The sequence below is a fragment of the Alligator sinensis genome, unplaced genomic scaffold (genome assembly GCF_000455745.1).
Source record: "Alligator sinensis unplaced genomic scaffold, ASM45574v1 scaffold288_1, whole genome shotgun sequence".
NCBI lineage: Eukaryota > Metazoa > Chordata > Crocodylia > Alligatoridae > Alligator > Alligator sinensis.
This window is the reverse complement of record NW_005841876.1, coordinates 30,919-44,547: the sequence shown is the minus strand read 5'-3', so window position 1 is coordinate 44,547 and position 13,629 is coordinate 30,919. Positions and strand designations below refer to the sequence as shown.

Genomic DNA, 13,629 nt, shown 5'->3' with positions numbered 1-13,629 from the left:
AGTACTAAACTTCATGCGCTGTAACTGAGGTGCATTAATGAACGTGTAGATGTACCCACTGTGATTTACCAATTTCTGAGAACCAATAAACTCTTTACAGAATTTCTATATACAATTCAAATCCAGTATTGTGAAACGTTAAGGATACAGCTATTGTCACAGTGGTACCCCAAGATAAAAGTTATTTTGGAGGTGCACCGTGTGACACCGCAGTCTTGAGAGGTTTAGTCTTTAATTATAGCTATTGAAAAGCTAGTAAGGTTGTGACTAACTTGAATAATCCACAACTGTTCACACATACAGATGAGATAATTAGTCTGCAAATAATTAATGACTGAACCCCACAAAACTAAGCCTAATGTAGGAAAATATCCATGCATGCCACACGGTGCACCTCCAAAATAACTTTTTTCTTGGGGTACCACTGTGGCAACAGCTGTATCCTTAAAGTTTCACAATACTGGAATTGAATGTTATATAGAAATTCTGTAAAGAGTGAATTGGTTCTCAGAAGTTGGTAAGTCACAGTGGGCACATCTGCACATTCATTAATGCTCCGTAGTTACAGAGCATTAAGTTTAGACTTGAATAACCAAGTACTAAATCAGTAACTAGCGCTACTGTGCAGTAGAGCCAGCATACAGCTTTTTAGTGATGCTAACTGCACAGTAGGCTTACTGCACAGTAGCTGATACACATTAGTGTATTAGCATGGTTACTGCCCTGCACACTAATGTTCAGTAGAATTAGGCTACTGCACAGCTAGCATCCCATGTAGATACTCCCAGTGTTCTCAGGATAGGTTCATTCACTGAAATGTTGTGATGTGTATTATTTTTATTACATTTCATTTCTCAGTGCACTGTCACTCAGTAACAGGGCCGGACACAGGCATCAATGAACTAGATGGCCACTCAGGGCCTGGACAGAAAGGGAGCCTGAAAATGGTCATTTTTTTCCATTGTCCAATTATTATCATCATTGTCTCTGGCAAAGTGGGGCCAGATACTAAAAGTTCACCTGGGGCTGCCAGAAGTCTAGGTATAGTCCTGCTCAGTAACACACTACAAACTTTGAAAACCATCTAAATTTGTTTTCTCTAATGTAGCGACTTCTCTAACTTCCTTGTTCATTTAGTGGGGTTTCTTATTAGTTACTTGCTTCCTGATCTGAATACTGCTACTCCAAAAGTAGACTTTTTTGGACAGGACATTAAAAAAAATCCAAACACAGACACACGTGCAACAACACATAAATCCCTATACTTTCTTTTTATAAACCTCTTGCCATTTCACAAGAACCTGGGATTTTTATTCCTATTGATTCATCATTAACTCATGTTTATCCAAATATGTGATACCATCTATCACTTCCCATCTTTATTGCTTTTTCAACTCTCATTTTAATAAAGAAATTGGGCTGCCCAGTAGTTCAAAAGGTATTATTAAAAAAGAATAAATACATGTTTTTGTGCAGAATAAGTGTGCCTTGGGATGAATTTTTCAGAGAAAGAAAAAAAAGAAGCTCTGGCCATATTTAAATATACATTTTATCACTGACATCAGTGGGACCTGGATTTCACCCAGAATTTGAACCAGTCAGATGTGGAATGCTAATTCTTCTTTTCTAATTTGACCTTTCTCCACTTATTCATAACCACAGCTAATATGATGAACAAGCCTAGCAGCCCATCTTAAAATAAGATTAAAATAAAGACAATACCACAGTTCCTAAAATCAAAGACTTTCTTTCAGATACTTTCTTTGAATCAAGAAAAAAAAAATGTTCAAACTCGTTTTTAATGTATCCCAAAATATTTTGTCAGTTATAGTCTGTGTATCCTTTCTGCAAACACAGACACACTAACCACAAGACACGAGGACATTTTAATGAAGACATATGAGAAATGGTAATAAAGTAAGTAGAAATCTATTTGTTGGAGGAATGTTCTATCTAAAATGCTAAATGCAAGCTTAGCCAACTTTCCAGCAACCCAAAAGGTTTGTATTTGCAGTGCAGAAAGGGTTCTGGTAGTTTGTTAAACATGAGTGTCAAACCCATTGTAATGTGATTTTCCTATACAAGACTTCCTGAAGGTCTTTGCTTTGCAAACAGACAGGATAATAAAAATATCAGTGTATGTGAGCCACTGGACCCATCTCTGCTTACATGTATACAACTGATGGTTGGATGCCATTTTAACCAGGCTTTTCACCCATATGGTCATTAACAGGATACTTTGACTTGGTTTAAGATAAAATGGATTCCTTGGTTTAAGATAAAATGTGTTGAAGTGATATTGTAGCCATGATAGTCCTGGAATTATGTGAAAGGCAAGGATTTTTAGGATCATATCTTTTATTGGACCAACTGCATAGTTGGGATAGAGGTAGACAAGTTAGACTCCAACCTGATGAAGACCATCTTGCATTTGCAAGCTTTTCCAACTCTATCCCAGCTGTGCAGTTGGTCCAATAAAATATATTACCCTAATATATTTTGCCTCTTAGAATATGAAGAAATCCTTTCCTCTTAGATTACAAGGAAATTTATGTAATGTTTTTTAATGTTATACCCTTTTTAAAATTTCTGTTTAATAAATATTCCTTACATTTATGGCATATTTACATGTAACAAATTGTTATGTGCCTTATCACACTAAGAATGAATGTAAGTGTTGCAGAAGTGACATATTACATCCAAAATGTAATGCTACAGATAAGATTACAGATGTGATACCCAAGTACTGGAATGAATTGGTAACACAATATCCTTGATATACGAATTCTGGCATTTGGCATTAAATAATACATATCAATGGATAATGTTAACAATGCAGGAAAGTTTTACAGATAAGTAATAAAATGTCATACACCTTTCCAGTGACAAGTGACAGATCAACATTTTACAACCTGTAAAAGGAGATAAATTCACGATACCTTAAAGCTATTCTTTCCATATCTAAAACAGATGAATAGCAAATATATGTTTCTGCCACCCCTAAACTGTTTACTTAAACATTTTCTCCCCTAATGTATCTTTTTCTTTTTCTCTGAACTGAATTATCATTCTGATGTCTCACGTGAACGGCCAAAAGTCTCTCTCAAGTTTTTCAATTTCAAAGTATGTCTATGGAGATTCAAATGTAGACAGGATTATTTTTCTTTTCTCCAAAACTGACATAGTTCAAATGGTTTATCAATGATGACTTATGGCAGTTGAAGATCAGGACTTATGTTGGGTTTTTTTCCCATAAAGATACAAATCAGTGAAAAAAAATCCAAAATTATAAGAGTAGACCTACCATTTTCTTCCAGGTAGGTCAGAAGTATGCAGCTGGATTCTGTCCCTTCCATGGCATAATCAAGTGCAATGTTTCCATTGACATCCTGTAGCAGCACATTTGCCCCAGCCTAAATGAAAAACAAGAAAGATGAACAATTTATGTTTCTGTAATAATATCTCAAGAGCTGTGACTGAAAGATTGAGACCAATTTATTACTCCCACAGGGCAGTTTCAAGACAGATTTAAGTAAAGCTTATTGATCTGGATTCCATTTCATTTCAAATTTGGAGTTCATATGAACTGATACTCAAGAGGACAACTAAAAGACAAGCATAAAAGACCTCCTCCCCTGTGAAATAAAATGGCCATTTGTCACAAACGCTTTCAGTGTCTGCAGAAGTTCATCTGTCTAAGTCTGTCTAAGTTCATCACGGGGGCGCAGAAGGGAATTGGTGAGGTTTTATTCACCAAGGCGCCCCCGGGGGTTACAAGAAATAATGGCCACAAGCTAGCAGAGAGCAGACTTAGACTAGACATTAGGAAGAACTTCTTCACAGTTAGAGTGGCCAAGGTCTGGAACGGGCTCCCAAGGGAGGTGGTGCTCTCCCCTACCCTGGGGGTCTTCAAGAGGAGGTTAGATAAGCATCTAGCTGGGGTCATCTAGACCCAGCCCTCTTTCCTGCCTATGCAGGGGGTCGGACTCGATCTGTTGAGGTCCCTTCCGACCCTAACATCTATGAATCTATGAATCTATGAAGTCAACTGCCAGGTCTGTAATTCCAAAGGTCAGGATTTGAGTTCTCAAAATGAACCTAAACTTATTTGTTGGTCCATCTACCTTCTAAATATTTGCCACAGAAAGGAGATATTTAAATAATCTAATTAGGCATCCAGCATCCCTACAGACCCAGCAGAGTTTAAAGATGTTAGAGACATATTTGGGCGCATCCAGATGAGCGCGCACATGCCTCTTGCCCTACCTCAAACCTCTTTGAGGCAGGGCAAGAGGCATGGCAGAAACAAAAACTGTTCCCCGCGCTGCAAGTTTGCAGCATAGGGAGAAAATTAGACCCTTGGATATCCAGGGGTCTAAAAAAATGAAACAAAAAAAAGCGGGGCAGGGCATGGTCCCAGACTGTGCCCTGAGGCAACCGGAGGCTGGGTCCTCCAGGGAGATGCTCTGGCTGCCAGAACGTCTCCATGGTTGGCCCCTTGCCCTGGTGCTGAAACACCCGGCTGGCCAGGCAGTGTGTTTCAGCACCAGGGCTCCAGTGCCGGTAAGTAAGGGGTCGGGGGGCTGGAGGAGGGGGAAGGGGACCATGGGAGGAACCCCCGCTGGCCCCGCCCACTCCCCCAGCCTCCCTGATCCCTGCCCTGCCCCTCCCCCCACCAGCCCCCCCAGGCCTCTGCCCAGCCGGGCCCTGCCGCCCTCAGGGCCCCTGTGCTACTTGGCTGGGCTGGGCCTAGGGCAGCAGGACCCATCTGGGCACGGCGTGCAGTCCCCACGCACCGCATCGGGTGCTGGTGCCCTGGGCCTGGCCCAGCCAAGCGGAACACCAACCCTGAGGGCAGCAGGGCCTGACTAGGCCCAGCATACAGTCCCCATGTGCCACGCCGGGTCCTGCCACCAAGGGCCTTGACCCACCGGGTGGCAGAGGGACCCCAGGGCTGGCAGTACTACTGAAAGCACAATAAACGTCTTGAAAGTACATAATTTTTTATGTATGAAAATAACCAACAAATAATGTCAGGGGCGATTCAGGGGGACAAAAACAGACATAAATGTATGTACATTTTCTCCCTCACTGGAGATAAGAATCCAATAGCCCTATGACACATCAGAATTCAGGAAATGGAGGCTATTTAAGTTAGCCTGCAGCATGCATTTCATTCCTTCTATAAGGTACAATTACTTCAAGAAAGGGATATAACATGGGATTTCTCAAGTATTAGTAATTTTTTATGGAATGGCATTGCATTAACACACATATTTGCGAAATGTTTATAACGAGCCAGTCACAAGCAGGAGGTCCAGTTTGGTCAATCCTGCAGCTAAAGAGATAACAGATGCTTCAGAAATTGGGTAATGAAGTAATTCTGGACAGCAGCATACATTCTTATAGTCACCATTTGATACAGACATACTTAAAAAAAGCCCTATGTTGATAACTTTCAAATAATAAACAATACATAAAGACTTATAATCTTGTATTATCCCGCTGATTAAAAATCATTCTTATTCCAATGTAACAGCACCTTTTACAATACTGCAGCTCCAAAGCAGGTGGAGAGACCAAGAGAGGCATCAATTATTGTTGCCATGGTAACTATGATAATTGCAGGCCAATAAAGACGTAACTGCCAAAATCAGATTTCAGGGTAGGTTTTTTTGCAAGACATTTTCAAGGTAAAGACCAGAAAATTTCATGTTGTTGTGATTTTCTACATTATAATCATTTTTCTTTTGATAATGCATTCTAAATATTCCCTTCCTGATTTAGGCCCCCAATCCTGCAACTAAATTATATAGCAGGGGTCCTTGTATCTTTATACAGCTCCATTAGCCAGCCGACCTGATCAAGAGATCAACTTCAGAGGACTGTGTATAGGCCAGAGATCTTTTCTAACAGAGCCAATTGGAGACCTAGGGCATGAGATAGAAAGCTTTCCATGACAGATATTTAATTGGCTTTGATACTGCCATCCCCCAGGGTCAAAGAATTTTAAAAATTATGAGTTAGGTCACTGGGAATTGTTAGATTTATTATTTTTTAAATAACCTTCTGCTGTTTGATTGTTTTTACTTCATATTTGAAAACGTTTTCAAAACAATGAGAGCTAGAAACTGTCTTAAAATAATAAAGCCAAGATTTTGACATGTTCACTTGACTCCAGGAACTGGACTCACAAAAAAAAGCAAAGATGTGAGACTATCAAAAAATCTGTTTTTGAAAAGTCACATGCATTATACATAAAACAATCTCACAATTAGAGCAAACAGAAGGAAGTTATCCCCTTCATCCTGTGAAAAGAGCCATCTACCTGAACAGGTGTCTTTGCAGATTAGGTATATAACTGAAATCAGATGCTGGAATCATTTGTGAAACTCTTTTGCCTTGATACATGCTGGACCTAGTGGTTGGTTTTGTTTAAATATTAACTCATGTTATTTACAAAAGGATTGAGAGAAGCAGCTTGATCTGAAAGAAACTCCTCATGATAGTCACCTGTAAAGGACTACTGCCTGATGAGAGGTTTTCATCAAATAATTAAAGCAAAACCCTAGGCAAATTGATATATTTGGTTTCAATTGTGTTTACTCAGCTGTCTCTATCAAAAAAATAAATCAGGTGAAAAAAGGGAAAAACACATCCACTTTTTTGGTGAATGTAATTTTTTTGTCACTTTGCTCCTGTTTGCATGCCGTTCTTAAGGATAAATCACTCATAATAGGCACTGGAAAATAACAACTGCTTAATGAATAGTTTTCTTCAAGGAATTCAAATAAGTCAATACTGTAGATTCTGAATCAGATTCATCTCATCAGCCAGATACCACAGCTGATGAATAAATATCTGTTACCATCTATTAGCATTTTTCTTTACCATTAGAACCTTCAAGCTATCCCACAGCAAAGCAAATCCATGTAAACAAGCCCACGGGAACGGTTGCAAATGGGTCACATTTTATAATTATTGTTTGCAATACATCCATCCACTTAGATTTACTGAGGCCACTGGATATTACATAGAAAGGTATGATTTGGCAGATATCCAGCCATTGATCCATCCAGCGTTCTTCCAACAATGGTTGATATGCAATTGCTCCAAAGTAGAATTATCCATAATATGTCCTTTATGTTAAACCAGGAGATATTTGGAGAACCTTCCCAAAAGAAAAAAAAAGACAAAAAATAAAATTGACAAAATATGACCCTCTCCCTACCTCTTCACTTCACCACATAAAGCTGATGCATGGCTGTTGCTGTAGCCTTGGAGGTGTTATAACTTTAACATACCAGGAGAGAAAGATGTTTGAGAAATGGCTTGAGGAAGGGCTTGAAGCTTATTTGAATGAATAATCTAGACACTTTATGAAACCAGACTAGACCCATCTTCAGGATTGGTCAACCCACTCCGTGTATATAACGGAGAAGTCACATGAAGAGTCGGGGGTTAGGTGAACTACTGTAGGCTAGTAATAATCCTACACTTGACAGGATATCAATGTAGCAGAAGTTGCAAAGAGAAAACCTCCTTTTAAGCCTCTACATATTGTGGTCTTTGGTTTAGCAACAGTCTGGGAACCATGCACCCCTAATGACTGTATAATCCTAGCTCAGCATTGGCCATAATAAGTGTCACAATAGGATACCTGATATATGCAGTATAGCTGTGTGTTTGTGATTCCAAACCGTCATTAACTGCACTGTTTAAATAGAGTTCAACTGAATCCAAACTGTTAAAAGTTTACTTTGAAGGGTAGATTTTTTTCCTGCAACTTCTAGGAAATGAAAAAAATCTGAATGATAAATTATTAAAATTTTTACTCTTACATGAAAAATTGACAAACATATTAACAGTTTTGGGCACTGAAAGATTGGGGTGGGGGAGAGAAGGCGCTTTACCAGAAGCAGCAGCATGTTAGTTTTATCTAGCTCCCCAACATCTGTATAGATCAGGCACTTCAGCTGGGTTTTTTGGCACTTTTATCTAAAGCTGATTGAATCACCTATTAGATAAAAGTGCCAAAAAAGCACCACTGAAGTGCCCAGTTTATACAGATGTTGGGAAAGCTGGGTGCAACTAAAGTGCTTCCTCTTCTGGGCATGCGCTGGGCCCGGGACAGGAGCACACCAAGTTTAAAGTAAAACCTTTAAAACAGAAGGTTTTTTTCTATCACTGAAAATCCAGTATAGTTATATCCATATTATCATTAGGGTATAATAAAACAGAATATGCCAGAATGCACCATGCTCCAGCTTTAGCCCCTCACCACCACATTCTCAGCCTGTCTTTGATCCACATCTCACACATTCAGGAGCACTGAAACAACCCAGTGGTATTTGCCTTTCTAGACTCAAGAGCACTCACCCCTCATGAGACCCAAGGCACCCCTTAGAAAATGCCAACTCTTGGTTTTCACTCATTTTCTATGGAAAAATAATGGAACACATTTTCTGTTGCAAAGGACTCAGAAACACCATAGCAGGTCAGAATGTTTTTAACACTCCAGATTCCTATTTGAAATCTCTGGGTTTAACTTATGAATCATGTTTGCATACCTAAGAGGGCTAATATTACATAGCACCCTGCAGAAGACTTTAAAGTGTTTTGCAGCACCCTGGCTGAGAATCCCAGGCCTATACCAACAGACTGACCTAGCATTTCATTGTTTTTGTTTGATAGGCAAGGATTTTTGTGGGAGATATCTTTTATTGGAAAAACTGCATCATTGGGATAAAATTAGATAAGCTTTTAAATGCAAGATTTTCTTCATCGGGTCTTTTGTGTTTTGGTTTTATTCCTTATTTCAGGAATTTTGCTGCACAAAAGTACCAGAAAGAAACCTTACCACCAGTTAAAGGCTATTAGAATTTAACTAATGAAAAGGGCAAGGCCCCAACCCCTGCATCCCGATGATATAATCATGATATAATTATCATATCCCTTAAAAAGTCCACATGGCCACAAGTTATCTTGTATACCCTATATGGCTAACCTGATGCTTCTATAAGGTTCACCATGAGAAAGGGTAATTTGAGGACATTTTTAAAAGGCAAACTGCCTCCTAAGTTTCTCATGGCTAGAGAAGTAAAGAACATATCGATTTCCAAAATACTGCAGGACATGGAGAGAAGAGGGGCTCTGTGAAGTCCATGTGCAGTTCTGAGAGCAGAATTCTGATAGCAGTCAAGCATATAGATGCATACATACATATAGAAGTAAGGGATGAGATTTTTTGTTAAGAAACATAAGCCTCATGAAAGGGGAAGTTTGGGCTTTCTAGTATGTAAAAACAGAGTTCAGAAAGGCACTTAGGGCCAGATGTCCAAAGTATTTAAGCAGTAAAAGATGTAGCTAAACACCTAATGGGATTTTAAGCAACACTTAACCTGCTTATGCAATTTTGCAAATCCCACAATATACCTATTTGTCTCTCTACATGCTCAAATATTTTTATAATATACTCCCTAGTAAATATGGGCAAAATTCATGCCTGTACAGATGATCAGCATGAAGTCAGTTCCTATCTAAGCCCTACCAGAAGAATAGAGCTGGTTAGGATTTTTTTTTTTTTATTATTAAACAGAGTTTGGTCAGAAAAAGATGTTTCATGAAAATATCTTGGGTTTAGCAGACTTAATTAAACAAATTTCTAATTGGAAGCCTGAGTTTTCAAGGTTGATAGCTCTGCATGCAGGTGACCCCAGAGCTTCCTGGATCTACAGTTCAGGAACTCACCTGCCAGATTTGCAGCACCGAATATAGAAACCCTGAGAACGCTACCTTTTTATGGCAGCACAAAGGTCAAGCAAACAGAAACCCCTTGTCACACCACAAAGGCCCCAAATGGTAATAGTTTCTGCTGCTTTATTGCAGCAGAGGTCTGTTTGCTTTATTGTGTGAGAGTGCTGGCAGCCTGGAGTTGTCTGCACTCTGCATCCACCCTGGGCAGGTGCTCCCATGGCTTGAGAGGCTCAATCTTGTATGTCCCAGGAGTTCCTGAGCAGGCTCAGGCCCCTGAAGCCCCCGGGGTGCTTGCCTGGCTTTCCCCACTTACAGAAACTCTACGGTGCATCTCTATAAGTGGGAGACCCCAACTTTCCCTGCTTACAGAGATGTGCTTTGGAGATTCCCTGGGTTCCTCACTTAGAGTTGCATTCTGGGCAATTTCCAAGGTATGTCTCTAAATGGGGAAAGGTGGGCTTCTCTGCTTACAGAGGCATGGCCCTGGAGATTGCCTGGGGCTCATTTTTGCAGGTGGGAAACTCCAGCTTTCCACTTTTATAGAAACATCTCCTAGGGAATCTGAGGTATGACTCTGTAAGCAGGGGACACATTTTCCACTGTCCCACAGGTTTGGGGGGCCCAAACCTGTGGGACAGTGGAATGCAGGACAATCCAATGCAGGACAATCATGACTGGTTCACCCACTGAAGTGGATCAGCTTATCTGCTTCATTTAGTGACATCTGTTTATACCCTAATTTGAATCACAGCTCTCAGGCTTCCAAGTTCCTGTCATGGAATTAGAGACTGGAAAACCTGGATCCTCTCAGGGGATTGAAGCTTTAAATCTGTAAGCCAAGAGCTCCTTGAGTCAAAGCAGCCCAGATGGTGGGTCTGTCCTAGAGATGCAAACTTGGGGAGTTCTGGAATGTGCCAGCTGAAACTGACAGTATTTTCAGTTTCATTGATGATTAGTAGAATGCCAGCTTCAGCCAGCAGGTGATGAGGAATATATTTTACTTCAAAAACAGTATGTGTTTTTGTTTCCAGAAAATGAAGCTTTCTGGTAATTTCTTGTCCGTCCCCAGAACATTGAAAAAGAAAGATTTTGTTTCAAGTCCAGCCATTCTGGATTACATTCACTCAATTTAGTCTAATAAATCTGTACTTGGCCCATCCTTGAATAATAGACTGTCATGGAATCCCAGTGCGTGTAGACACAAGCCAAAGGGTTGCAGCTGAACACCTGGGGCATATTAGACCATAACATTTTAAAAAGTGAAAACTCACATTCAGCTTCACTGTTGTTAAAGCCTGCATACAGAAATTAAAGGAGGGAGGCTTTATTTTGAACTGAACTAAAACAAAATTTTGATATATCAAATTACCCGTGCACTAAAAATCCCAGGTTTCAGCCAGCTGTGGTTATAGTAATTCATGCTGTGACTTTCACCCTACTGACCCTTTGCAATATTTTGTACAGGACCTACTCAAAATACTTTCTAGAATTATTTGCTATGGTACAATTTTAAAAAATCTACACGGAACAGGTGATTGTGGAAAATAATTTTGCATTGAGTGATCAAAGGCTAATTCTGTTCAGTCTGAATGACATGACAGACAAAAATAGATCTACAACTAGGGTTTTAGACTCAGAAGGTAAAACTTCAAGGAGCTAAGTTATGGAACTAGATTTAGAAGCTCAAGGATTCAAAAAACAGAAGAATGAGTACTATCAGAAGTCCCATCCCAAGTAAGAGTCAAAAACTGTTGGGAAGGGATCCAGAACTATTTGGATGGACAAGAGAGTGCGAGAGAGAGAGATTCTATTGGCCCAACTGTGTAGTCAGGAGAGATGTTAGCCCAGCTTTTGGGTACAAAATGCCCTTCCCGCAAGCCCAGAAAAGCAGCAGACACAGCTTCAAATAAATAATATATACAATAATATAATATTGTATAATATTATATATATATATATATCGTGTTTGCATACCTAAGAGGGCTAACATTGAAATATATATATAAGACAATGGAATAATATATAAGACAAAGTTTATCTTTAAATGGAAATAGCCTGCTTAAATTAATAGAGGAGCAAAGAAACATTAACAGGCGCCACTTCAAAATATCACCAAAATATGAACATAAAATCCCTTGCTACTCATATATTTCATGGGCCATCATGACTAAAAATAACACTCTAACCCTAATGCAACATATGTGGATAATACAATGAAAATAGTGCAAATTTTAATTGTATGGGACCTTCTGAGGAAATGGTAAACAAACAGCAAAAGGAACTTTTGTTCTATAAATAAAAAAAAAAGGATGAGAAGTAGTACCATTTTAATCTGAAGAAGGGATATAAAATTACAGAAAAAAACCAGAAAAAGTGTTACATATTTAGTAGCCCTCTGGAGAGTTTTACCAACTGTTTCCTTGTAGAAAGTTGTGAGTGATTTATTTTGTTTTCCTTGCTCACCTGTTTCTTCAGAACTATTCAATAAAAAGCCTTCTGGAGTAGGTGTATAACTTTTACACCTAAGTTTTTCATACAGCAGATCTCAAGAGATTAGCAATGGCCATCTGACCTGCACAGATATGTTGCAGTAGCAATTCTGAGCAATATTTAACACCCTGTCAGCTCTCCCAGACAGGTAACTTTCAAGATATGGCAGCAATTGTTATGGCTTTACATATATTCTTCTCCACTCTCTAAACCTTGCAGAAGCCTGTGCAAAATGCATTAAACTAAAGAAGCATAGATAGTGCCATCGTTTATGGTTAATATTGGACTTCATTAGTTTGACTCTAATCCATTTGCAAAAGTAATGGGAATAATGTTGCTGCATATATTCTTATTTTACAGGCTAATGGTAATAGGTTTTCAACTTTACCATCCCATAATGCAAAGCAGATTGGGAAGACCTCTCAAAGTTGAGTTCAGAAACGTTAAGGTTTTCTCCATATTGACAGATCACCCACAAAATAATAAATAAAAAATTAAGTAAGATATTAAATAGAGATCTGAGCAGCTGGCCTCCCTTCAGGTACATGCTTTACTTGCTTTACGTGCTAGCCAGCTTAGCAGTGCTATGCTGGTTAGCACTAAAGAAGAAAGAGACTTGGGGGTCATCATTGACCACAAGATGAACATGAGCCTGCAATGCGATGCTGCAGCTAGTAAAGCGACCAAAGTGCTGGCTTGCATCCATAGATGCTTCTCAATCAAATCCCAGGGTGTCATTCTCCCCTTATACTCGGCCTTGGTGAGGCCGCAGCTGGAGTACTACTGGAGTCCAGTTTTGGGCCCCACAATTCAAAAAGGATGGGGAGAAGCTTGAGACAGTCCAGAGAAGAGCCACGCGCATGATCAGAGGTCAGGAAAACAGACCTTACGATGACAGGCTGAGAGCTATGGGGCTCTTTAGCCTAGAAAAGCACAGGCTCAGGGGTGATCTGATGGCCACCTACAAGTTTATCAGGGGTGACCACCAGTATCTGGGGGAATGTCTTTTCACCAGAGCGCCTCAAGGGATGACGAGGTTGAATGGTTATAAACGACTGCAGGACCGTTTCAGGCTGGACATAAAGAAGAATTTCTTTACTGTCCGAGCCCCCAGGGTCTGGAATAGCCTGCCATGGGAGGTGGTTCAAGCACCTACATTGAACACCTTCAAGAGAAATTTGGATGTTTATCTTGCTGGGATCCTATGACCCCAGCTGACTTCTTGTCTCTCGGGTGAGGGGCTGGACTCGATCTTCCGAGGTCCCTTCTAGCCCTAATGTCTATGAAATCTATGAAATCTACTTCCAATACACTTTAACAACAGACTTTGTGGAGGTAGAATATTTTACAGTTAATAAGGTTTTGTTACTATAGGATCTAATA

General features: G+C 39.8%; 1 protein-coding gene across 1 annotated transcript in view; it reads right to left on the bottom strand.

The window, feature by feature from the left end:
- Nucleotides 1-10,087, bottom strand: part of MYO16 (myosin XVI) — a 418,223-nt gene extending 408,136 nt beyond the window's left edge. The window contains exons 1-2 of the mRNA XM_006017262.3: nucleotides 10,070-10,087; nucleotides 3,305-3,413 (exon numbers count right to left, since the gene is read on the bottom strand). Of these exons, the coding sequence (XP_006017324.1) occupies nucleotides 3,305-3,413; nucleotides 10,070-10,087 (127 nt within the window). The remainder of the gene's footprint in view (nucleotides 1-3,304; nucleotides 3,414-10,069) is intronic.
- Nucleotides 10,088-13,629: the final 3,542 nt, after the last annotated feature.